The sequence below is a fragment of the Numida meleagris genome, chromosome 3 (assembly GCF_002078875.1).
Source record: "Numida meleagris isolate 19003 breed g44 Domestic line chromosome 3, NumMel1.0, whole genome shotgun sequence".
Lineage (NCBI taxonomy): Eukaryota > Metazoa > Chordata > Aves > Galliformes > Numididae > Numida > Numida meleagris.
Window position 1 is genome coordinate 91,421,581 of NC_034411.1, and position 25,211 is coordinate 91,446,791.

Sequence of the window (25,211 nt, forward strand, 5' to 3'; positions counted from 1 at the left end):
TACTTAATAAAGTGCTTTCACCACCAAGTATTTCATGTTCCCAGTATTCAGGGCATGGTGAAATAAAAGTATTTCCTTTACCTCGGTCTCAGAAACATTTCCTGAAGATTTTGCCTTTGTGATCATCCACATAATTTTGTCTTTGTTTTACGTAAGAACAAACATAATACTGTTTACTGATCAGGCAGATGACAAAGAAAAAACAACAGTTACTCAGAAACCTCTAAGGGGGAGCATAAGCTTTTCGTATGTGTTTATTTCATTACAGCATAAGTTGGAGTACATAAAAAGCTTTACAGTGACTTTACCTATATACACTTGGAAAATGAACTGTTAATACATCAGTTACACATGTAATTCACCTGAATTGTGAACAGCGTCTAAAGCATTTGCATTACTTAATCTGTTTTAAGTGGCAGCATCAACATAGTTACTTTATGATTTCACAGATTTGTCCAAGATTTATCCACCAAAACTTAAAAACAAAGCACAAAATTCCTGCAAAAAGCCGATTACTGAACACTGGTTGCTTGAGATGAATTGCAGGTGCAGAACGATAAGACTGACAACATAACAGATAAAAAACTCAAGCTACTTAAAAAATACTTGGAAAAAAAAAATTGGTCATGTAGTCATCACAGTCACAATACTAACTCTGGTTTCCCTTCTCTGCTACTTGTTTCTACTGAATATATAGTAGGTATTTTTTTTCCCAGTTCTTCTTCTCCCTCCTCTCTCTCTTCCTCACTCTCCCATTTCCTCTCACTGAGTAATTTATGAAGCCCAGAGAGCCTCTAAAATAGCCTGCTGCTTCCAAATTCGGATGGGCTCAGTCCAGCAGCTCTTCAACAGCATTCATTAAGCCAAAACAAATGAAAAGTGCATTATTATATATTCTGAGTGCACGGTTTTACTGAATTTGGGCGTCAGTCTCCGCTTTTAGTAGCTGTAATGTCAATTCAGAATAGTTCCAGTAATCTACTTTATTATGGAATTACTACTAACATTCATTAAATTATCCCAGAGTAGAAGTTAAGCCAGTAAATATACTTAAATGAAAACATACTTTGCTACAGCAGTGCTTGGGATCACACTGTTAATAGCTACACAGAGACATCCTTTTTCAGTCCAACGTGCGTCTGATGTGTAGAATAATGGCAGACAGAAAATCATTAAATGCTTGTTACTACAGCTCCTCCACTGTACTACCATTTCCCTTCCTGTGTTCTCTTAAGTTTCCCAAGAGCAACGCCACTAAAAATCTAAAAAGCCCAAAGAAAGATAATTCTAAATCCTTTGAATTCGTTCAAGGAGAAAGCACTACACGTCAGTTCAGACACAAAGCAAATCAACCCAGTGCCAATGTTAAGCTTTGTGATAATGAAGGGTGACCCATCTACAGAGCAGTCAATGGAACGGATACCATAAAGCAAGAAAAGCAACAGGCCACTCATGAATAGTGATCACTGGGATACAGTACTCTGAGAGCCAATCAAACAGCACAGGAGAGTTACAGCCTTCATGTGAATAATTTATTCTTTTATCACTTTAAATTTTACCAGGTGCTTATTTATAAAGAATTTGTTTTTGTGGACAGAATTTACATCAGCTGCTGCATAATTTTATTCATTAGTAGGGTACGATTAGCATCCTTCCCATGTTGCTTAACGGTGCATGTTTTGACCAAATAGGGTTATTCTTTTGCCAATTATTCCTTTGACTTATCTTCCAAGAGTAAACAGAATTTGTACCAATGGCTTTGCTGTAATTAAGTTCCCTTTACAGAACAAGTTAATAGATGGAAATAGTAAATTTCTGTCTGTTATTAGCATTTGCTGAGGTGGCCTGTTTCTTTATTCATGCAGGGATTTAGTTTAGATGCAGTGAAGGCTCCAGGCACTTCCATGCACTGCAATGCCTCTTAACCAAGGCGTTGCCTCAGAGAGGGATCTAAACTACCTCTGCAGTCTCCTGGTACAGTGCATGGAGCCTCTCACCTCAGACTGGAGAAACAAAATTCAGAGCCTGTCTGGAAAAGCTTTCTCCAGAAAACTTGTCCCATTGTACCAACTTGTACTAAACATATCCTGAATTAGCCATCCAGGAGCTGGAGCCTGGAACCTACCAGAACTCAGGTAGATGTGGGAGGCCTGAGCTCAGTCCTTCTGCTCAGGAGAATTCAAGTCAATGTCTTTTGGAAGATGACCTTGAAAATAGGAGTACCCTAGGAAAGAGGAAGCAGAAAAAATATTTCCTGCATGCCCTGGTAAAGGTGGGAGAGGGGACGTGAGATTCATGGAGAAAGAAGAGCAGAGATGAACACTGCTCTCCAGCATGTCTCAGATCACTCAGTGAGGATGGCGATTTGAATTCACCTATCTGGATCATTTCTGAGATTCTTAGCCAACTAGTGCATAATACAAACCATTGTATTATATTGTAATGCAAATATTTAGAGATCGGGGATTAGCTCCAAGTCCTCCAGTCCTCCAGAGATAGGTTAAATCATTGCAGGCTAAGAAAGCAAACACTGTCTCCATGTTCCCATGCAAATGCAATAGCCTTTGGGCAATTATATAAACAACTGCTTTAAAAGCCAAACATAGAAAAACACAGTGTGAGGGTGGCATGGCACTTTAGCTTGGACCATACAAACATATTACAACAGTGGCTCCTGGGTATCACATCATCTGGTCTTCCATTCCTGAAGTCTACTTAAATTCTGGTTTTAGTACCCAAGCATTAATTTCTTCAATAAAGATGCAAGCGGCAGAAAAAAACAGCTCCCAGCAAATCTGCCTCAGGCTTAGCAGGGGGGAAAGAGAGGCCAACGGAGTAGGAAATGTGGGCAGAAACACAGCACTGCAGTCAGTCATCGGGCTGTGATTATGCAGAGTGTAGGAAGGAAACAGGCGTGATGGACAGCTGGTAATGGAGACCAGACTCTGCTCTCACTGTGTGACAGCGGAGTGGGAAGGCACTTGAAACAACCTCTGCTAATGATGTAAGCTAGCAAAAACACAAACCACTGCACGTTTGGCAAACATATAGTGCTGTAAAGATTATTTCCAAATATATTTCTTCATGGTATGTAGCAACAAGTTCTGGAAGAAAGGACGTGTTTCATTCCTTCCTCAAAGTCTGTGACATATTTTTACATCTCAAATCAGGGAGACTTCTCAAAACTTGTTTAGCAGCATTTTCATGCATTAATAGGAATGAGAATGCTTATTGAATGACCAATTAGTAGGAATGACAAAGCTGGCTTGATTCCCTACTATGCTGTAATATAAAAACTGTACTACTAAATATTTTGAACTCCGAAACCATATTGTACTGTAAGATAGAACTGACACTCGGGCGTTTCTGCTGACTGCTAATTCAAAACCTGGCCTAGCACTTACGTCTTCACTTTAAATATCCACCTAAGTATTTCACTACACAGCTTGAAATACTTTCTACAGTTAAAATAAAAAATGATGCTGAAGGCAAATACATCGTTTTCTTTCCCGCTCAAGCTACAATGCTGTAATTTAATTGAGTCAATATTTCCAAGCGTTCTTGTCGAAGAACTAAGACCATCATTCAGTGAAAAAAAAACAGTTTCTTTGTGAATCACTAACAAATACACCATCTGTGGTACTAAATTCCACTGTACCGTCCTGCAGTGAGGCTAAGATAAGCATCCCAGTGCAGCTCCCACCTGGGCAATACTTTAATTAGCTCACTGGGAATGGGCTCACTTGGCCAAGAACTGTCAGAACCAAGCCAATGTGTTCTAAAGATGGCAAATCAAATTGGCTGCATTAAAATGCTGGACAGATAGCGAAGAAAAAAAAAACAGGAAGAAAAAAAAACGGGAAGGAAAGAAATATCTATAAACTTCACTACTGTCTTCTGTAAAGACGGTGTCTCTTAGGACAGAGCCTGCTGCCTCCCTTTGGAACTAGCCATAACATATAAGAATGCTAATGTTCTGCTAATGAAAACATCTTAATAAAACATAAAAAGATCTGCTGCTCTTTGATGTAAGGTCCCTATTTATTTCTAAAATATGAATCTATACTAGAACTTTGAATATAAACAATTCCCTTCCATAGTCCATGCCAATTCCAGGCTGAATCACTAATAGTAAAAACACTGGTTCTATTTTTCAGAAAAGGTTTCAGTGGTTTACTGTAAAGCTAAAACATTTGCCTTGCCTGTCTACTGACTTTTTTTTTATATAAAGTTTTTAAAATAAATGCAAGTGCCCTTTTCAATATAGTTTGTCTGTGTAGACAGTTTATACTTTTCCAGTTCCAAGTAACGCGACAAAAGAAGTATGCTCTGACTTTCCACAGGCCGGAAGAATTTCTCTGGGTTGTGTCTCGTTAGGACGCTGCTCCACAAACAGCACCCGAGTGGTTCAGAATCCCAGTGACAGCATACACCATCAGCAAGTACTGCAGTTGACAAGGGCTTATTGATTACAGCAATCAATCAAAATAAATAAAGCAGTCTCTCAATCCAACAATAGGGAAATAACATCACGCTAGTGCACAATAAAACCAACATGTGTAGCACATTCCTGTTTTCCATGTCCTCCTTTGATGGTCTTGCATTAAGTTGGAAAAGCCTCTTGCCACAGGGTACTGAACATACAATGAAACATTTAAGCTGTCTGCAGACAGTTTCAAAGAATTTACATTTGGTTTAGATTAATTTTCCTCGACCTGCAGTTAATTAAAGAGTAGTTGAAGTACAAAATATTTCCCACAGCTCTAGTGGTCTACATGGTCATGTAAATCTGCCACAGTCCAAACAGCTTCAGTCCATTTTTGTTATAATTTAAAATCTCTGATAAAAAAGTAATAAAACAGTGTCTTTTTATACAGAAACCATTGCCCTTTTCACATAAAGAACATATCAACATTTCATATCTGCCATAACATGCCTCATCTTAAGCAAGTAACTTCCTTTTTTTTGTATATTCCAAATATGAACATGCGGCACACATTTGTGTTGCTTAAAGCTTTAAGTCTGGTATCTGTTACATCATCGCAGTTGAAATTCCTGGGACCACACAGTGCCATGTCTTCTTCAAACACTCTATTGCACTGAAACGCTGTGATTGAGGTGAGCTTCCTACACTTTTCTAGCAGAGGAAATACTTGATTTAACATAAGAACAGATACAGCTAAGCGATGTTGCCAGCAGTGCTTATCGCCTGGAATCATCCAGGAGAGAAAAGAAAAGAGGTGGCAGAAGAGGCTCCAGCCCAGATCACAACTACGTGCATACACACAGCCAGTACTAACCGGAACATCTCGTTATGACACTGTTGTCAGGAATTTTTAGAAATCCAGGTGCAAAAAAGTTCTCTGATATCAGGAACTGACACCAACATAATCCAGAGATTATCCTTTTATAGCAGCTTCTCCTCTGGTTTGCTTGGCTTTTCACACAAAGCACAGCAAACACAGCAGGAGTTACACCCAAGTGACAATCAAGCACCTCCAGAGCAAAACCTTGGGAGGGGAAAGGGGAGAGCCCCTTCTCTCTGCAGACATGCTGGAGTGGGTCCCCTCTGTGGGAGGGAATTTGCGTGTTTCCCAAAAGCTGCTACCTAGCCCCCTGCCTGGCAGGCCAGAGCAAGGCTGGCCACTCACAGTGAGAGGGAGCCCTCTTGGTCCCCTGCTTTCTCCAGCTTCTCCGGAAGGGTAAGCACAAAGGGTAGTAGGAGGCCCTTAGCATCAAATGGAGCTTTGAGAAGCTCCCCATCAAAGGCACCCTTGAGCCCACCATCCGCTTCCACCTCGCCATCCTGGGCTAAGTTGAAGCGGAGGGTGCCGGTCCGGTTGACACAGTAGATGGTGTTACCCAAGGCGGCACAACGGAAGGGCTGGATGGAGCCACTGCTGGGCCGCAAGCTGGCACACTGGCTCCAGCGTTTGGCCACCGTATTGTACCGAAAAACTTCGACACCACCACCAGTCCCACCACCTGGGCCCTGCTCTCCACCACGGCCGCTGCTCACGTCAAAGCGATAGATGAAGCTCTTGAAGGCCACCATGTCGGCAGAGCGCCGGCGGCTGCTGTTGTAAGGGCACTCCTGCCACTCATCACGCTTGGGGTCATACTTGAGCAGTCGGTAGAATAGGGATCCCCCCGAGACGTAGATCTCCCCATTGCAAGTGGTGGCCTCATGAGCAACGGCGAAGGCTCCCTTGGGCAGGGGCGCAACGGGGCTCCAGCGGTCAGCCCGTGGGTCATACTTCTCCACAGTGAAGAGGCACTCACCCCCCACAGCATAGAGGTAGCCGTCCAGAGCCAGCAGCTTGAGCTGTGAGCGAGGCTGAGCCAGTGGGCGTACCTGGCTCCATGTGTCAGTGAGGGGGTTGTAGCAGAAGACTTTGTCAGAGAGGCGGGCCCGCGGCTCACTGCCTGCCGGCCCTGCAGCAATGCCCCCTGCCAGGAAGAGGTAGTTGTGGAGGACACACATGGCGCAGCCCTTGGCATTGGCCTCCTCGGGCAGGCGTGTCAGCACCCTCCACTCATGGCTGGCCTCATAGTAGCAATGGATGAGAGAGCCACTCTCCTCCAAAGACATCACAGAGGACGGGCTCTGTGGGCGGCTGCTCTCACGGCTCTGTGGTCGGCTGCCGCCACCTGGCCGCTCAAAAGCATCGCTGACCTCAGCCACCAGTAGACAGCGCCGGCCGGCCTCCAGGCGCCGCTGCAGAATAAGGTCCCTCTCTGCCCCACTGAGGCGGCCATAGACGCCTGGCTCACGCAGGACCTCCAGGTAGTGGTCACTCATGAAGCGGTAGGTGGCTTCCCGCAGCTCTGCCAGTCGCTGCTTCTTGGCCAGGCAGAGGAGCTGGTAGCAGTTGTCAAGGCGCAGCTGGGCGCGCATGGCCTCGGCAGCACAGTGCAAGGCACAGGGCATCTGGAGTACACGGGCACCGCTCACCACCTCAGCCAGGTTGTCATGCCGCACTTCGCCCATGCGGGCTGTGTAGACGTAGTCAATGAGGAGCCGCAGAGCCCCATAGCTCACCCCCTTCACCCGCAGGATGTCCCGTGAGGCACGGGCACGGAAGTAGTCACTCTTGGCTGCCAGCACCGACTTGTGTGCCCGGATACGCTGCCCCGACACCTCAATGACGAGGTCGGGCTCCTCGGCTGGCCGCCCTGCAGGCTGTGCACCAGCTGGTGGCTCCCTCATACTCGGCTCCTCCTCCTCTGACTCAGAGGCCATGCTGTTGAGCTCCCACTGGCTCTCCACCACATGGCTGCCAGTAGAGGATGGCGACGGGGCTCCCTGCTCAGAGGTGGCAGAGCTGAAGCACAGGGAGGAGCTGAAGCTGCAGGGGGAGGACAGGGTGAGCGGTGGGGCTCCAGACCCGGCCCCGCTCTCCTCCTCCTCCACTGTGCCGCTGCCCTCCATGGAGTCGCACTCTGCCACAGCCACGCTAGCTGCTCTGGCACTGCACAGTGCTGGTCTGGACAGGCCTTGGTTGCACTGGAATGCCCATTACCTGCTGCGGGACATCGGAGAGCCTTGAGCTTCTGTGGCCCGGCCAGCAATGGCTTCTCCTCTGTCAGACACTGCCCGTGAAAACCTGAACCTCTTTCCTTTATGAATATCGCACCTCAACAGCCTGCAAAGCAGTTCTGTTCTTCCTGTTACTATATGCAAATGTTAAACAGTTCTCATGTGCAGCATCCTTTCGTAGCAACTGGTCCCCACACTGTGCCGAGCAACGTGGAAACACGTCCTTTCAAGTCAGATAGTTAGGAGTATTATCACAGTCTGTTTTCTGTTTATCTTGTACAACCATTTCAGGGGAGGACAGTGGTTGCAACCTGTTCTGGAAGATTTCCTACAAGCCAAGGTTTCTTCTACATGAACTTCATGAAGGTTTCTTCATATCACTGCTCTTTATATGCATTCCTCCTGTTTAAAAAAAAGCATAAAAAATTGATCAGCTTTAAAATAGATTTATTCTCAGCTCACTCATAAGTTCAAGACTACTAAAGTTACGTTTCCTTTAGCATCAATAGCACCCTACGGTTCCCAGAATTACGCTAATAGAACTCTTACTGTTTACAAAACACACCAAAGAGTTTATTTCCTTATGACAAAAGCAATCTGACACATATATAACAGCAGACACAGCAACAATGCATTTGCAAGATGTAATCAAACTTCATAGGCTTGGTTCAAGCCTTAAGACTTCTGCTAACAAAAAGCAGAAAAGACTAAAAATCACAATAGATAATTAGAACATGACGTTTTTAATGAGAAAATGTCAGGCTGTAGAGCATGTCTCTGAGGAGGTTAGTCTCTTGTCAGCCTAATTGCTAATGAGGTCTATCTTCATTTCAGAAATGTAGTTTTCAAAATTTCACGAAAAAAAAAGCTTGCCTTGTTTGTTTATGAATTTCTCAGGCTTGGTTTCAGTTCTGATAAATAATACACAAAAATTGTCCAAATGCACTTAATTTCATACAACAAGGATCTGCAGACCAGATTCTGTATGGAAGGAAATTAAGTCCTTTCTATGCAAATTATAGCTTGAAATTTCCTTTTACTTATTTATCTCATTAAACTAATGTTATACGAGTCTGACTTTTGGAGACTTTTTCACGAAAACATAATTGGTAGCTGACATCGTCTGGAAACCTCTGACATGGACATGAGATCTAGACACCCATACTTGCACAAGAAAACTTCATTTAAATCAGTCTTCTCCTACATGTTTGCCTTGTGCATTTGCCCTACAAAGGGCTTTCTATTACATCTGAGAACATTCAATTAGAGGACAAATCAATAGTGAGGTTTGATTTCTGGCTTTCTGAGCCTCTCAGACTATAACAAGGCTTAAATAGCATTTGAAAACTCCTTACTAGAGAGAATAGATTTCACAACCATTTTTCTCATTTAGGTACTTTAAAATCTAGCACTTTAAGATCTTTATATGAAGTTTTATGAACTTTGAACAGACTTAGTAGCAAGTTTCCTGACTGCCAGAACCTAACTTGGTAGGTTAGGCTTTACTGACTTATTTGCTGTAGCTTTACCTGGATGAAGAGGAATTAAGTGCTCTCTGTATACACTTGGTGCGTAAGACAAATTGCTTCATTAATAACTTAAAACTGGGCAGCATCCTTGTTGATGTAATTTTATTTTTCCATGAGTCTTCACAGTACCTAATTCACTATCCAACCATTTTTTCTTTTATTATACTGCAGACATTAAGATTAATCTACTTTCTGACCCAGGCCTTCTGAAGTCCCAATGAACAGCTTCTTTGTTCAAGAGTAGCTTCTGTGACACTTGCAAAATAACAAATGTCAAATGGAGATGGTTTGAAAAACATCTAGGATGCCAAGCTGTGCTGTACTGCTTATATATAAAGAAAATTGCTACCAGTATAATATCATATCAATAATATCAAGTAATATAAGTAAGTAATTGAAACATACTGTGCCTGCCTCTCTTCCAGGGGCTGATATTCTACCCGTATCTTGATACAGTTTCTGGACAGCCTGACCTCCTCGTCGTTAACATCTGAAGGGTACTAATACGCTTTTCCCCATTACTGTCAACATTATGATTTTTTGTAGATCTAGATAGCTCACTTCTTTGACCACCTCTCCTACCTTCTCCTCAGGGTTTCCATTCTCCTTCTACATGCAGCTTCAACCTCTCAGTCTACTTCTTGATTTTGCAGGTGAAACAATAAAAGAGGACTGAAAGAGAATATTACCAAAATCAAATGGGGAGTGACCAAATGTCAGAGGTCAAAAGCAGGAAACTGCTATACCAGGGTTATCTATGTATGATGAAATGTATTACCTGCATCATATCGCAAAGGAAAATCACCAATTATAATATTTGAAGTTGTGAAAAATGGCAGCCAGAAAAAAGCAATATTTTCAATGTTCTCAGGTAATGAAAACAAAAAGGGTAAGATCCTCCTCAAGCACAATAATCATACCTTTTCCAATATACAGATATCTACCTGGTTAGAAATTTGCTTTGCAACTAAAACACTATTGAGAAAGAGCTGCCACCCACCACAGTCCTACCACACACCTGCGTTAACAACTCTTGAGCAATCACTTTGAGGAAGAAGGGCTGATGGTACAGCTTGCTAATAGCAAGTAGAGGAATTCTCTACAAAACTGTCTTCTGGGGTATTTATAACTAACTACCAGGAATATGCAGAAAATCATGCTGAGCATAATGAGGATTCAAATCAAAGAATCACATACAATTTAGGCAACAAAGAACTCTGCAGGGAAGCTGAAGACCTAGAAAACCTAGAAGAGGGTTTGGAGGACTTTCTAACTCACAAACCAAAGACTGCTCTAGAAATCTTAGCACCTTTATCTAGCTGCAAACAAAGTGTAGGGATTACACAAAGATAAAGCTGAAAAAAGAGTTCATAGAAGCTGTGGAATCTTTCCGTTACTGAGCAACACAACTGATCCTCAGTTAAAAGGTCACAAATTTATTGTAAAACAGGAACAAGCTGGAAGGGGCAGACAGAAATACAACGTTGTGAAATACTGAATTCCTTTTTTTTTCTTTTTTTTTTTTTTAACTTATCTACAATGATCAAGAATGCTCTTTTGCTGACAGAGCATTCAAAACTTACAGAGTCACAGAAGATACTTGATAACTTTGCTGATTCTAAAAGATTGGCTCCTAATGATATAGTATTAAAACCAATGTGGTTTTTAGTACTTTTATTCAAAACTGCCAAACAGGATAAGTACTGGGAAAGGATGCAAGCTGTCTAGAGTACATGGCATCCATGGACTGATGTCACCTTTTATACTGGGGTCTTTTAAGTCAGAAGCTAAACTGCATGGACTGAAACTGTTTTCATTATCATGGGCTTGGTCTAGAGATGATGTAATGTTAATGGACAGAGGAACTGCCAACAAACATGAACTGTATTTACAGACTTGGCAGTGACACACTTGCAATATCCTGGATGCATGCCCCCAACCTCAGACGCTGAGAGACTTTGCTCATGTAACAGAACAGATAAGAAGGCAGTTTTTTCCTGACAGAGGAACTGTAATGAAGAGCTGCAGGTAAAGTTTCCTGGCACAGCATTCATTTGGCAGCTCTTCTGATAAAATCAAATTAAATGCCTGTTTTGCCTTGTTCTTTCTCTATTTATTTCTCTTTTTTTGACCAGTGCCAATAACCTTTGACATAAACCCTGTTCCTTAGCAAGACCCACTTTCTCTGGGGACTGTGTGCACGTGGGAGGAATTGGGTTATTGCTCTCCAGTTCACAAATGGAAACTACTCTGACTCAGTCCCAGGGTAAATTAAAGTGGAGCTTTCCCTATCATAAGCAACTCTAATTTACATTAACAGGCTAACCTCCCCGAGAGACCACAGACCAGTTCAGATCTGACAGAATGCCATTCTGCTCCACCTTAGTCCAGGAAATGCTTTTGTAAAAACTTGTTCTGCCAAATCTTACCCCAGTGGAGAATTCCCTCAGGATAGAGGAGTCATCTGATTGAGACGATTAAGGAGTCCAAAGAGGCACAATCATCAAAAGAGAGAAAACATCTCTTGTGTTTATTTTAAAAAAGGAAAGAAGGCTGTTAAAAGTAGAACTGGCCAGTACTATTGTGCAGACTGAGAACAACCAACTCAGGCTGGGAGAAGGCAAAATCTTCTGGCGTTGAGTGTAAAGAGGTTTGTTCCTTTACAAAAACAGTCTGTTACACTCCTGCTCACTGAGCAGGTCTGTGAAATCTCAGAAAAATAAAAGGCTTTTCCTAACTGGAGAAAACATCTGGAAAATAGAGATGCCACTTCTTTGAAAGCGGCTGCTTGTGACACCTGAAATCTTGCATCCTACCACGGATTTAAACTCTAGACCTCAACCACTTGATTAATTTCCTACTAGTTAAGAAAATAAAAGATTGTCTTTCAAAAGCTCACCAAGAAAGCTGCAGAATACCTTTTTTTTCCCATTTTTTAAATTAGGTGTGCTCAAAATGGAGCAATACATTCCCAGTGTCTTAGCCTGCCTATGGAATGTATGCCTTTAGTGTACACACACTCAAGTTGCATATGCATCTTCCTTGTAACCTCTCAAGGTGCTATAATTTTCTCCCAACATGCACTGGAGGTATGCGTCCTTTTATCTCTTAAGTGCAACATTTTCATACAACCGAGATGAAAAACAAACATTTAAGAAATGCAGCTTATGACTACAGACCACACAAGAAATATGTGGGTAGCAGTTCCTCATCAGGAACTCAGAGAATATGAGTGCATCTGGCAGGGTCAGGGGAGAGAAAATCAGTCATAATAAAAATGTTATCAAAATCTTGATGAAATAGATACTACAGCGAGCAAATCAAACCTAAAAATACAGAAGTTTTTAAGAGTCATCATGACCACAGAAAAGGTTTCTTAACAGTGATACCTGTAGAGAGTAATATTCCCTAGTTCCCTCCAGTTTAGACTCTTCAGAAATAGTTAAGGAGGAGTGGTGTCACTCCAGAGTTCTCACACCAAAAAGGAAATAACACTTCCACAAAATCAAAAGTTAGGAAAGGTTAAGTGCAAGTCATCTCTAATATCTCTTAGAAGAAAGAAAGTCTAACAAAAAAGACGGTCAGAAGCAGGGTTTTTCAGGGTTAAAATACCTCTGGGGAAAGCTCCAGGGCTGATGTCTTTGTCACTAATGCACTACAGAGGTAATGGTATGGCAATGGAGAATCCCCTCTAGTTCTAGAAAGGGCCTTGTAATTACTGTTTAGATACAAGGGTAGAGCCCCAGTCATGTCTATGACAAACTGAAGTTTGGTTACCTTTATATAAGGTATCCTGATACAATTGCATACCCAATCCTATCAGGACAAAGGCTAACACCACATGAAATGAAAAGATGTACACAACCCATCAGTGTAGTGCTACAGCTAAAAGGATTAATGCAGTCCTTAAACTGGGTACGCTGGGAAACAAGGAGCAACAGAAGGGAAAAAGATACCTCTACATCTACACCATTAGTCAGTTTACAGTGAAGATGGATGGATAGAATCATAGAATCACAGAATCATAGAATTAGGTAGGTTGGAAAAGACCTACAAGGTCATGCAGTCCAACCATCCACCTACCACCAATAACCCCACTAAACCATGTCTCTCGACGCTATATCTAAACGTTTCTTGAACACCTCCAGGGACAGTGACTCAACCACCTCCCTGGGCAGCCCATTCCAGCGCCTGACCACTCTTTCAGAAAAGTAGTGTTTCCTAACGTCCAGCCTAAATCTCCCCTGGCGCAACTTGAAACCATTCCCCCTCGTCCTGTCACCAGTTACAAGAGAGAAGAGGCCAACCCCCAGCTCACTACAACCTCCCTTCAGGTAGTTATAGAGAGCGATGAGGTCTCCCCTGAGCCTCCTCTTCTCCAGACTGAACAATCCCAGCTCCCTCAGCCGCTCCTCATAAGGCCTGTGCTCCAGACCCCTCACCAGCTTTGTCGCCCTCCTCTGAACACGCTCCAGGGCCTCAATGTCTTGCAGTGAGGGGCCCAAAACTGGACACAGTACTCGAGGTGGGGCCTCACCAAGCCTGAGTACAGAGGGAGAATGACTTCCCTACTCCTACTGGCAACACTATTTCTGATACAAGCCAGGATGCCACTGGCCTTCTTGGCCACCTGGGCACACTGCTGGCTCATGCTCAGCCGAGCATCGACTAATACCCCCAGGTCCATTTCCTCCACACAACCTTCCAGCCACTCTGCCCCGAGCCTGTAGCATTGCCTGGGGTTGTTGCGGCCAAAGTGCAGGACCCGGCACTTGGTCTTGTTGAACCTCATCCCACTGGTTTCAGCCCAGAGATCCAGCCTGTCCAGATCTCTCTGTAGGGCCTCTCTACCCCCAAGCAGATCGACACTTCCTGCCAGCTTGGTGTCGTCTGCAAACTTACTGAGGGTGCTCTCAATGCCCTCATCCAGGTCATCAAAGATGGATGGATGGATGGATGGATGGATGGATGGATGGATGGATGGATGGATGGATGGATGGATGGATATTCCAGGCTCTACATCTTGGAAGGAGTATAGGTAGTATAGATAAAAGTACCAAATAAGAGCTATAGAAAACTCATCAGAGAGAGGCTGAGAGCAGCACTGTAGCCAGACACATGGTTGCTCTGACTCCTCACTGCGTACGCCTTCCTTTGGCACCTCACAGCCACACTTCCATGCCTCAGAGAGAAGGAAGCTTGTGCCAGCAGCTGGGAGAAGAGGTAGTGCAAGCCTGAGAAATGAAGTGCACACACTTCTTCAGGGCTTGGTATGTTTGTTTTGTGACTCGATGACTGTGCACAAGTGTGGACGCATGAAAAGCCTGCATGTGGATGGCCCTCATGGCTCATGGAGAAAGGCCTAAACAAACCAATGGGTGGAAGCTTAAACAAAACAAAATATTTCCACCGAGGAAAATTTAAAAAGCAGCCCGTCACAGCATATTGTGAATGCTGAAAGTTTGTATGAATCAATGGGGAGAACGAAGAACAGGCTCATGGAAGGGAGAGATACTGAAGGTATTAATGAACACATATGCTAAACACTATAACTGTAATAAGTTTAGGAATATGCTGAGCTGGAAAGTGGTTGGAATATCAATATTCAAAGATAAATTACTATTCTGTGAGGAAATACACATTTTTACCTTGCACACTTTTAAGAATAGATTGTGGTCTGTGTGGGAGGCCAGTTGATAGGCATTTGATCTGATACAGGAAGACCTTCATTCCAGTGCTATCGGTCTCTGAAACAAATGATGAGAACCACTAGGTTATTTAACTCTAGGTGTTCTCCAATCAAGAGCCTCGCTGGAAGGTACTTTGGGGCACAGGGGGGGATTAAATTTGACAGGACGATCTCAAGAGAGATCACACAACACATGCGGGACAACTGAGGGACCAGGCCCAGCCAGCACAGGTTCGTGAAAGGCAGGTTCCTCTTGACCAACCTGATCTCCTTCTATGATTGAGTGACTGTCAGCGGTTTACGGGCAGGTTCGGCCTGGTTCCGTGACTAATGGGGCGAGGGGACCCACGGTCCCACACCCCAGGAAAGGGAAGAGGGAAAAAGGGTAGGGAGATGGGCCTAGAAATAAAACAGCAGCAACGATCTGAGGAGAAACAAACTAATTTACTAAATAAGGTATCAGAATGCAAAATAACACAATATAATACAATATAATTATAATTTAAGCTAATAAATCCAATAAAATGAGAGAGTGTCCAAAAATGAAGAGGCCTTACTCTAATGCCGACGGTGAGACGGCTGGAGAGCGAGATGCTGCCGGGACGAGAAGACGGGAAGAGAAGGGGGAATGTCTTGTGATATGCGAACAGTTTTTATCTTTCCCTTTGAATGGAAAATGGTAACAGAACAGCAAAGTCCTCTGGGAAATGTAGTAGTTCTTCTCTTCTGAGAACCAGGTACCCGGAACTATCCACGATCCACAGAACTGGAGCATTAACTCTTTAACTCCCAGTGCACTACATGATGTTATCATGTGGAATACCGATAACCAAAAATCATAAAACCATGACAGTGACCCACCTGATGGATGAAGGAAAGGCTGTTGATGTGGTCTACCCTGACTTCAGCAAAACCTTTGACACTGTCTCCCACAGTATTCTCCTGGAAAAACTGGCAGCCTGTGGCTTAGACAGGTACACTCTCTGCAGAGTGAAGAACTGGCTGGAGGGCCAGGCTGGTGAATGGAGTTAAATCCAGCTGGCAACAAGTCACAAGTGGTGTTCCCCAGGGGTCGGTATTGGGGCCTGTCCTGTTTAATATCTTTATTGATGACCTAGATGAGGGCATTGAGGGTACCTTCAGTAAGTTTGCAGATGACACCAAGTTAGGAGGAAGTGTGGATCTGCCTGAGGGTAGGAGGGCCCTACAGAGGGATCTGGACAGGCTGGATCGCTGGGCTGAGGCCAGTAGGATGAAGTTCAACAAGACCAAGTTCCAGGTCCTGCACTTTGATCACAACAACCCGAAGAAATGCTTCAGGCTTGAAGCAGAATGAGTGGAAAGCTGCACAGGGGAAAAGGACTGGGGGTGCTGGTTGACGCTTGGCTGAACATGAGCCAGCAGTGCGCCCAGGTAGCCAAGAAGGTCAACGGCATCTTGGCTTGTATCAGTGTTTAGCAATATCAGCAAGAGTAGGGAAGTGTTCGTCCCTTTGTACTTGGCACTGGTGAGGCTGCACCTCGAGTACTGTGTTCAGTTTTGAGCCCCTCACTATAAGAAATACATCAAGGCCCTGGAGCGTGTCCAGAAAAGGGCAATGAAGCTGTGAAGGATCTGGAGCACAAGTCTTACAAGGAGCGGCTGAAGGAATTGGGATTGTTTAGTGTGGAGGACACTCACGGGAGACCTTATCACACTCTACAACTACCTGAAAGGAGGTTGTGGCACAAATGGGGTCAGCCTCTTCTCCCGCATAACCAGTGATAGGACTAGTGGTAATGGCCTCAAGTTGTGCTAGGGGAGGTTTAGGTTGGATATTAGGAACAATGTGTTCTCTGAAAGAGTGGTCAGACACCAAACAGACTGCCCAGGGAGGTGGTGGAGTCACCTTCTCTGGAGGCGTTCACAAAGTGTTAAGATGTTGTACTAAGGGACATGGTTTTGTGGGGAATATTGGTGGTAGGTGGATGGTTGGACTAGATGATCTTGGAAGTCTTTTCCAACCTTGGTGATCCTATGATTCTACTACCAGACTAACTGATCTAGTGATCCTTTCCAACTTCAACTTCTGGAAATTGCCATGCACCAGGAGTAATGACACTGAGCAAGGCATCAGCTTGTGATGACTAAAAGTCTAGCTGTTGTATTAGTGTGGTTAACTGCTGTAATGCTGATTGCAGAAATGCTTTTCAGCATTAAACAGTGCTGTCAACAAATAAATAATTGAAACACATTCAAACACTTTGGTAATTATGATCATAATAAAAGAGGGAGAGAATATTCCCTGTAAAAGCCAGGTCAAGCAAACCAGCAGATTTCTACAAACAGATTTTGGAAAATATGACAAGATTCCGGTTTTGTTGTGCATTACAGAAAAGCATTTGATCTGAATGAATGTACTGAATTTTTACAACACATTTACTACGTATTGCACAGAAGACTGGCCAATAAACTTGGATGAAATTAAACTCCTTGCTTAAGTTAAAACTGGATTTTGCTTTTAATATCATTACAGAAAGGATACGCATTACAGAGCTGAAAGCACCAGCAAACTACCAAAGTCTATCATCATTGTGCCTGAGAAAGAATTTGAGAAGTAAGGATATACTCCAAAGGACAGCCTACAATATCCCATTCTTCTGAGACTTATGCCTATGAAAAGAAAGTAAAAGGAAAACTTCAAGAGAATGTTACAATAAAATTACTTCTTCTTCCAGATAAACTCTAAATCAGGTACTTAAGGGAGAAAAGTTCCCCTTTAGACTGAACAGGCTCATTGACTTCCTAGCCAATTAAGTAAGTGATGCTTAGAAATGCAGAGATCCTTCAGATATGCAATGAACGACATCCTTCTCAGTTTTTGAGAACATGCGTAGTTTCCTTGTTATTTTTACCCAGATACTTTTTCCAGCTGAAGGTTTAGAACCACTCTAAGCACAGCTAAAAGTCACAGTACATCTAGTTAGATTTACAAAATAGTTTCAGATTTCTGTAGACATTATCACAACACAGCCTGTGGACTGGATTCAAAGATGGACAGACGTGCCACAGCTCTTAAGCGTGGCAAAGGCTGACTTTGAGGGCAGTTCTATACAACAGATGGCAACACAAAAGAGACAGACCTAAGACAGCCAGATCAGGCAGGAAAATATAGTCCAGCATGACAGCACAGAGCCCATACTTCCTAATCTGAAAGGACGCAAAGAATTAGCGTGCACAGACTTCCATCTGCCATTGAAGTGCTGCTGGTAGAGTACACTGCTAGACCCATAACTGTGAATTATTAGGTGACTCATGAGTCTGACATTTTTTATTAATTCATGGAAATCAGGCCAAGGTAGAGAGAGATGGCACAGGCCTGGGGCCATATTCCTACGCAAAACTGATCTGTGGGTGGGATGCACCTCCCAGTTCTCCTACAGAGGAAGAGACAAATGGATTTAGTGTGTCTGAGCTGTATGGTACTGCTGATCCATCTGCATCCAGCTCCTGCAGTGGAATCTGCAGTATACAGACACACAGCATGCAGGTACAGCTGTATGCCAATACAACGGGATCCTTAAGAACCAGCACATGAGAGCTACCAAGGGCTAGCCAATGGAGAAATACTGAAGATTACAGTGATGAAGCGCTTAACACAAGTGACTAAGAGGTGTTAATTCTTGGTTTGGGTGCCTTAGCCCAGAACTGTGTCCAGAATAAATCTAAGTTATTTTAAAAGATACCAATACTGATGCTGCTTCTCCTTCCTTTAACTGACAAGCTTACAAAACCCTCAAATGAGAGACCAAATCATCAAGCTGTGTACTATGAGAGGAAGGCTACTCTCCTTCAGACTACAGCTTTCCAGAGAAACAATCAAAGTGTTACTGAAAAAGAGAAAAAAAGAATATAGGGTTCTGTTCCCTGATGAAAGGGAACTTTCCACTTTTCTTCCCACCATTCTCTGTGGGGTGGGGCTCAGTTAAGCTGTCTGGGGACACAGTCCATCCCAGCTTGTGTTAGGTTTTAAAAATACTTTTGCTGATCTCAAAGCAGAAACACATGCTGGAGTCATAGGTGCTTCTTGCGGCTAGACTCCCCTGTCAGGAATACCCATAGGTATTCCCAAGGTGTCAGCAGTGACTTCACCAAGCAATGGGAATATGTTCAGCAGCAACAATGAAACTGAGGACTCAACAAAATACGTGTCTATGCCATGTCATCGCCAGAACTAAACAAGGGAAGAAGCAAAAACTGAGTGAGATGCATGACTTTTACATTACTAGAAGGGAACAGTTTCTGGCCAGTCTGACACAAGAAATACAATAGGTTCCTATTAAAACACTTCTGTTTTCACAGCCTGATACTTTCTGCATCTGATGCATGACATTCTTTTTTACCATATTGTGAACTTCATAAGCCGAACTGGCCGTTGAAGCAAAGGCTTTCTGACTGTACTGATTTCTCAGCTTCGATATTTATAATTTACTGTAATTCACTATTTCTCGCAATAAATATATATATTTTTTCATTTAACAAGTCAGATTTGATAACAGTTAATAAGCCTGAATTTAAAGCACAGAAAGCACTGCCTGGTTATCTAATTTATTCCTGCAAGTACAAGCCAAAGAATTTTATTCCTGTACCAAGCCAATAACTTCTGGTTGAATTAGGTCAAAACAATCTTCTGTTCAAATAATCCATCTCACAGACATAGAACTTCTCTGTTTCAGGCAATGACCTTGCTGGAAAATTAGGTGTTTAGTGGATCACTGTGGATACCTTTAAAGAATACACATGCTATGCTTTACTTTGGAGTTCACTCTTTCATCTTCTGCACTCTCATACATGCTGACATGCCAGCGCTCTACTTTCACCAAATGATTTGTGCTCCTTCTGAACAGTCATACCGACTGGCAGCATAATCATGAAGGATGATGATGATCACAGCTATCTCAGGACTGTCACATCTGCTCTCTGACTTCCTCACACAGAAGAGAAGGCTGCAGCATGACTGCCTAGCCTACCATTCAAACATCTCATTCGTGCGCAACATGATAAAGGCTTGTTAATATACGTGGTTAAATTTGCATGGGATGCAGCAGCCATGGTGCTACCCTTGAATCACAGAATCATAGAATGGCCTGGGTTAAAAAGGACCTCAAAGATCATCGAGTTTCAAGCCCCCTGCTGAGTGCAGGGTTGCCAACCACTAGACCAGGCTGCCCAGGGCCACGTCCAGCCTTGCATTTGTTAAGTAGCAACCCAGGCAGAGCTGAAGACAGTCAGGCATGTAGTAAGAACCAAGGCCATCAGATAAGAATGTGAGGCAGAGAGGTGCTCGTTTTCACAGTTAGGATACTGAAGGTGTGAGTAAAAGCATAGACCCAGAAATCCCAATCTGTGATTCTTAACCATTTTGAGATTTTGATCATTTGCTCCCATGTCTCAAGTTTTGTTGCCTCAGACTAGACAGAGATTTAGATACCTATCAATGACATCTTCTCAAAGCAGGTGGCAAGGCTTTCAGACACTGTTCTCTGCAAAGTTGCCCGTTTTGAGGGACGCAACAAAAGTATTTATTACCCTGTGAGGCTGCAGAATGTCTTGGCAAGGATTCTATTCAGGCACGGGGCTAAGATACCAACAGTGTGACAGACACTTGCAACTCTGCTGCCCCTCATAAAGACCTTCTGATCTTACCTCACAAAAGTAGGAGACCAGAGTGGTACAGACCTTATCCTGACCAACCAAGGGCACCCATGAATGTCACTGTTTGAACAGACGTGAGCAGTCTGTGCCTTCCTTTTCCAGCACCACAGTGTCAAACATCTTGCAACGTGCAGCAAATTCCAAAGTTCACAAAGCAATATACTCCAACAACGTTTACTCTACCACTTTGCTGTGAAAACCAAAGTCCTTCAGGACCCTATTATCAGTGGTCATTAAACAAAAAACAAGTTGTCTCTGTGCTGACCACTTTATCTCAGTTTCACAGTGCTTTTTGATAAGGGCAGAGTCTCACATCACATTAAATCCCACCCCTATTGTAGCCAAGGGAAAATTCCTATTAACTTGAAGAGCATCAGGATTTCCCACACTGTACGTACAAATGTGTACAGTAGCTTATGTTGAACCGATGAACTGAAGGACTGCAGTGAAGAAGAGATGAAAGAAAACTACAGGCTAAGAGGAAAGCTCTCCCATGACGAGATTTGTCTGTGACTGAGTGAATCAGAGCATTTATTGTTAGCATGCCATTCCCATAGCAAAGAGTTGGTGTAAGGTTCTTAGCATCCAACACTGAAAAATAGGTCGCAGGAAACAGAGTTTATCTCCAGCTCTCAGGGCCTGTTCTTCCCATTTACTTACAAGAGAGAAAAGCAGAACTGTTTCCAAGGGGGAAAAAAAAAAAATACAACACTGCCAATCTCTGACAGGTTGATAGTCCAAAATGAGCCAGAAGTCTGGGAGCCTTCCAGCAGTAGGGACCCGTTTGGGAGGCTCACTCTGCTCCCAAAATATTCCTGGGGGAGTCAGCGTCCAGAGAAACAACAAACAGCTGTTGTTGTTGTGTGTACACACTTTGTGCATGTGTATGTGCAAAATAATTTCAGGACTATCAATTAATGCCAATCCTGTTGTGACAGACAACAGCATGGAAGCTGCTTGTCCATCCAACTCATGTGGATCTGTATGGAAAGGTTGCAGTTTCTGGCATGTTTCCATGTGGATTTACAAAGGCTGTCAGCTGGGCTGTGCGAGCCAGCGGCATAGCAGTGGCAGCTCGTGAAACACTGCACCTGAAAAGCATTTCTGTGACACGACTTTCTTCTCCTTCTGATGCAGAGTGCACAATCTGAGAAACTCCTGGATTTTTTTCAGCTCATTCTGCATAAAATAAACTGACTTAACTGATCATGAGTTCCTGTTCTCCTCACTGATGTGGCATACGGATGGAAACGTGCACTGCAGAACAAAAGACACAGCCAACACTTTTTGTATTAACACACAGTTGCATTAATGAGTAGATTACTGACCAAATTTCTCAGAGGCAAAACTGCCAGTCAGCATCCAAGGAGGACAGAGAAAGGCTACAGGATTGTCATCACCATCTAATAAAAAAACAAACAAACAAAAAAAAATGGCGTTTATGGTCCCAATCCTGCAGATTTAAATGCTAGACTCAGGACTAGCCCCACTCACAATACTAAAGCAAAAATCTACATCAGTAAGCTGCTCAGGTCATAGCAGGAGGAGGATGAAATCTCCATCCATTCACTGTGGTGCACGTGCCCTGCAGCTGGCACAAAGCAGAGGGCAGGATCTCTCAGCCCGTGCTGGGGAAGGAGCAAGGTCTTCTCTCATTTTATGATGGCTCAGTTACAGATCAGGTTAAACTGGCTGTCAAATCCTGAACTGCTGTAAAGTAATTCTTCTTCAATAAAAATAAATAAATCACACCTGTTCTCTGACAAAACAACACTCAGGCCAAAAGCAAAACAGAAATGATGACAGGTGACCATTCCAGTAAAAAGCAAAGCAGCAGGCTTAACTACTGCCACGTCCCAAGAAGGCCAGTGAGATCAAATACAACGAAAACACGCACTTTTCTAAAACGGGTGTTTCCAAGGACCTAAAGCAGTAGGAAATAACTTCTCAGCTTCTGTTTTTGGGAAAGAAATAGCCTCCTAACTGCAGTGCTGCAGAACTTCAGTAAGTATCAACCGCAAAATCCCTGCAAAATCCACGCAGGATCTCATAGGATCAAAACAAACTCCGCTGCCACCAAGTTTAATTCTACTCTAAAAGAAATTGCACTGTTTCCTTTCATGTTTTATTACAGCCATCTTTAGCAGCCAGCTACCCTTAACATCCCCTTGCAATAGGATACTGCAGGATGCTGAGCCCCCAGTAGGCGAGATCTGGATCCAGTCATCTAACCACAGCCCTGTCTCTAAGGTAACCCGGGCTAGCCCTAAATACTATAATCCTGCTTTACTATAGTAAAGCCAGTTAATGGCTTTCATTGAATGCGCTTGCCAAACAACAGCAATCTAATATTGACTGATGTTTCGAACAACCATTCTGCCCGCCTATTTGGACTATTTGCTACACAAAAAGAAGTGATGTAAGTGAAGAAGGAAGGAAGCTATTAAGGATTTCAGACTTTCTAATAATTGTCAAAGGCCCAGAGCTGCAAACCCCAGCTCCAAGTGGGATCCTGAGTTCAGTGCCACTGCTGCCAGGAATGGGACCTGCAGACTGAGGGGTGCTGGGGCAGTGAAGGGCCGAGCCGTGGCAATTCCATGGGTCCTGACCAGATACTGCCCTCAGTGCTGGATGGCTGGCGGTCCTGCCAGCATGCAGCAGACGTCCTAATTACAGAGTGAATACATGGCGTGGGATGGGCCCTGGGAATACAGCATGGGTAGGGAAAGTGGCGGGCTGGAGCAGTAAACCAGGGAATACTGCAACACGGTAGTTATCATTTCGTATAAGCATTTAATTCATTTTTGGGAGACAGACGGTTAAATCTGTCAAAAATGGAGGCCGTTCTTTAGCATCTCTGATCATATAAAAGGACAACTCTATTTTACTGCTTCTCTATTTTTTATTGCTTTTCTATTTTGTTTTTTTTTGTTTGTTTGTTTGTTTTAATTGCCCTACATTTTCTAGCTTTCCGCTCTAGTTTCTATTCTCCGTTTTAATCGCCGTGCCAAAGGATTCACAGAACGGTATTTCTAGAAAGCTTTTCTCCTTGATGAGCTGGAGAAGTTGGCCGTATAACGTAACACTGACCGTCGTTTTCCGCACTACGTGTATTCTGGGGTTGGGGAGCTGGTTTTGCAGCGCTGAAGGCGCAGACCTAACCGCCCTGCAGACCGCAGACCGACAACATTCGGCGGGACCTCACTTCTGTCAGTGCTGCAGAGCCGTGTGTACGCACACCCCGAGTGCCACTCACGAGCTCCCAGCGAGCCGGGGGAGCACGCCGTGTAACACGGACGGTGTGAGGCGGCCGCCGTGCCGCTGGCACGGATCCCCGCACACGGCTGCAGCGCGACTCGGCACGGAGAGGGACGCGCAGCGCTGTGACAGGCGGGAGGAGATGCACGCAGGGCCGGCAGCGAGGCGGATTAATGGGGACGGATGGCAAAGCTCAGCGCGATTAAACCCCACGGTGCGCCAAATCCCCGCTACGAACGCGCTTACCGCGGTGCCGCAGCCCCTCCGCGGCGCGCAGAGCCCCCATCCGCGGCTCCTCGGTGGCCCCGGCCCCCTCCCCGCTCTCGGGCACACCGAACGGCCCGGCCGCCAACGCGCTCCCCTCTGCTTACCTCCGGGCAGCGCGGCTCCGGGCAGGCAGCCCGCCTCCCGCCCGCCTCCCCGCCGGCAGCACCGGCCCGGGGGCGATGCCCGCCGCCTGCCCACCCGCGGGCCCGGCGCTGCAGAGCAGCTCCGCGGAACGCCGGAGCCTGCGGCGGCGGCGGGGGGAGCGCGGTGGGAGGAGGGAAAGAGAGAGAGGCGGAGGGGCGCTGCCGGGCGCTGCAAATGGCTGAACGCCGGAGCCCGCGCCGCGCAGAAGCTGCGCTCGCCCCGGGGGCCGCACCGCGCTCGGCCCCTTTGTTTCCCGGCTCAGCCGCGCACACACGCGTACGGAGCGGGAGAAAGCAGCTCCCCCGGCGCTGACCTGTTGCGCGTGGCGGGGAGCTCTGGGACGAGCCGCTGCCGGGGCGGGAACCGCACAGCCGGGAGCGGCCCCACCTGCCCGCGCGGAGGGAACTCCCTGACGGAGGCGGCCTCCGGAGGGGATGGGGCCCGCGGGCGGTTCGCTGTAACGCCGCTCCCGCCGCGGGGCCGGGCCCCACCTGCGAGCCGCCGCCGCCGCGGGAGCCCTCCCCTCAGCTTCTGGGCTGATGGGTCAGCGGGAGCTTCCCTGCCCCTGCTTTTCTGTCGGCTGAAACAGCTGGACAGGGGCCAGGTGGTTTCCATTTGGCTGTAATTTGGGTCTGGGTTGCAATTTTATCCTGCTTTTCAAGGCTGAGGTTCTAATCAAGATTCTCAGAATTAGAGAGGTTTCCCAGTTTCTTGAAAATGAAACAAACCCTTTTGTCACGTTGTGAATGCTCTGGGTCTGCTCCTGACAGCGTCAGTGGCACTCGGACTTCCACTGTGACAGTGTGCAGTGCCCCCTGAACACCAAAACCACGTTTCCAAGCCTTTGTAAACCATTAACAACACACAGATATTTCACATTGCCTTTGCAATGTGTCGTTTTTCCATGATGCTTTCCTAAAACCTTGCTTCTCTGCAGCTTTTCTCCATTTCCCCCTCCTCTGGCTCCCGCATCCTATTGCAGCACCCAGCAGCTCCTGGCCCTCTCCTGAGCAGAGCTGTGTCCCTCTGTCCTCACAAGGAACTTGTCCCTCCATTTCTCCTTGTGCTGGCCATGTCACCGTTGCAGCTG

At 44.9% G+C, this 25,211-nt stretch overlaps 1 protein-coding gene across 7 annotated transcripts; it reads right to left on the bottom strand.

The window, feature by feature from the left end:
- KBTBD11 (kelch repeat and BTB domain containing 11) lies at positions 225-24,624 on the bottom strand. Of its 7 annotated transcripts, none has more exons than XM_021392882.1 (3): positions 24,435-24,624; positions 9,652-9,741; positions 225-7,942 (listed from the first exon to the last, which is right to left on the bottom strand). In XM_021392882.1, exon 3 carries the CDS (start codon positions 7,430-7,432, stop codon positions 5,648-5,650), a length of 1,785 nt encoding a protein of 594 aa, XP_021248557.1. In that variant the 5' UTR covers positions 7,433-7,942; positions 9,652-9,741; positions 24,435-24,624; the 3' UTR covers positions 225-5,647. The 7 variants fall into 7 exon arrangements, with proteins under 7 accessions (XP_021248557.1, XP_021248559.1, XP_021248555.1 ...); XM_021392884.1 differs by lacking the exon at positions 24,435-24,624 and adding an exon at positions 24,082-24,185; XM_021392880.1 differs by lacking the exon at positions 9,652-9,741.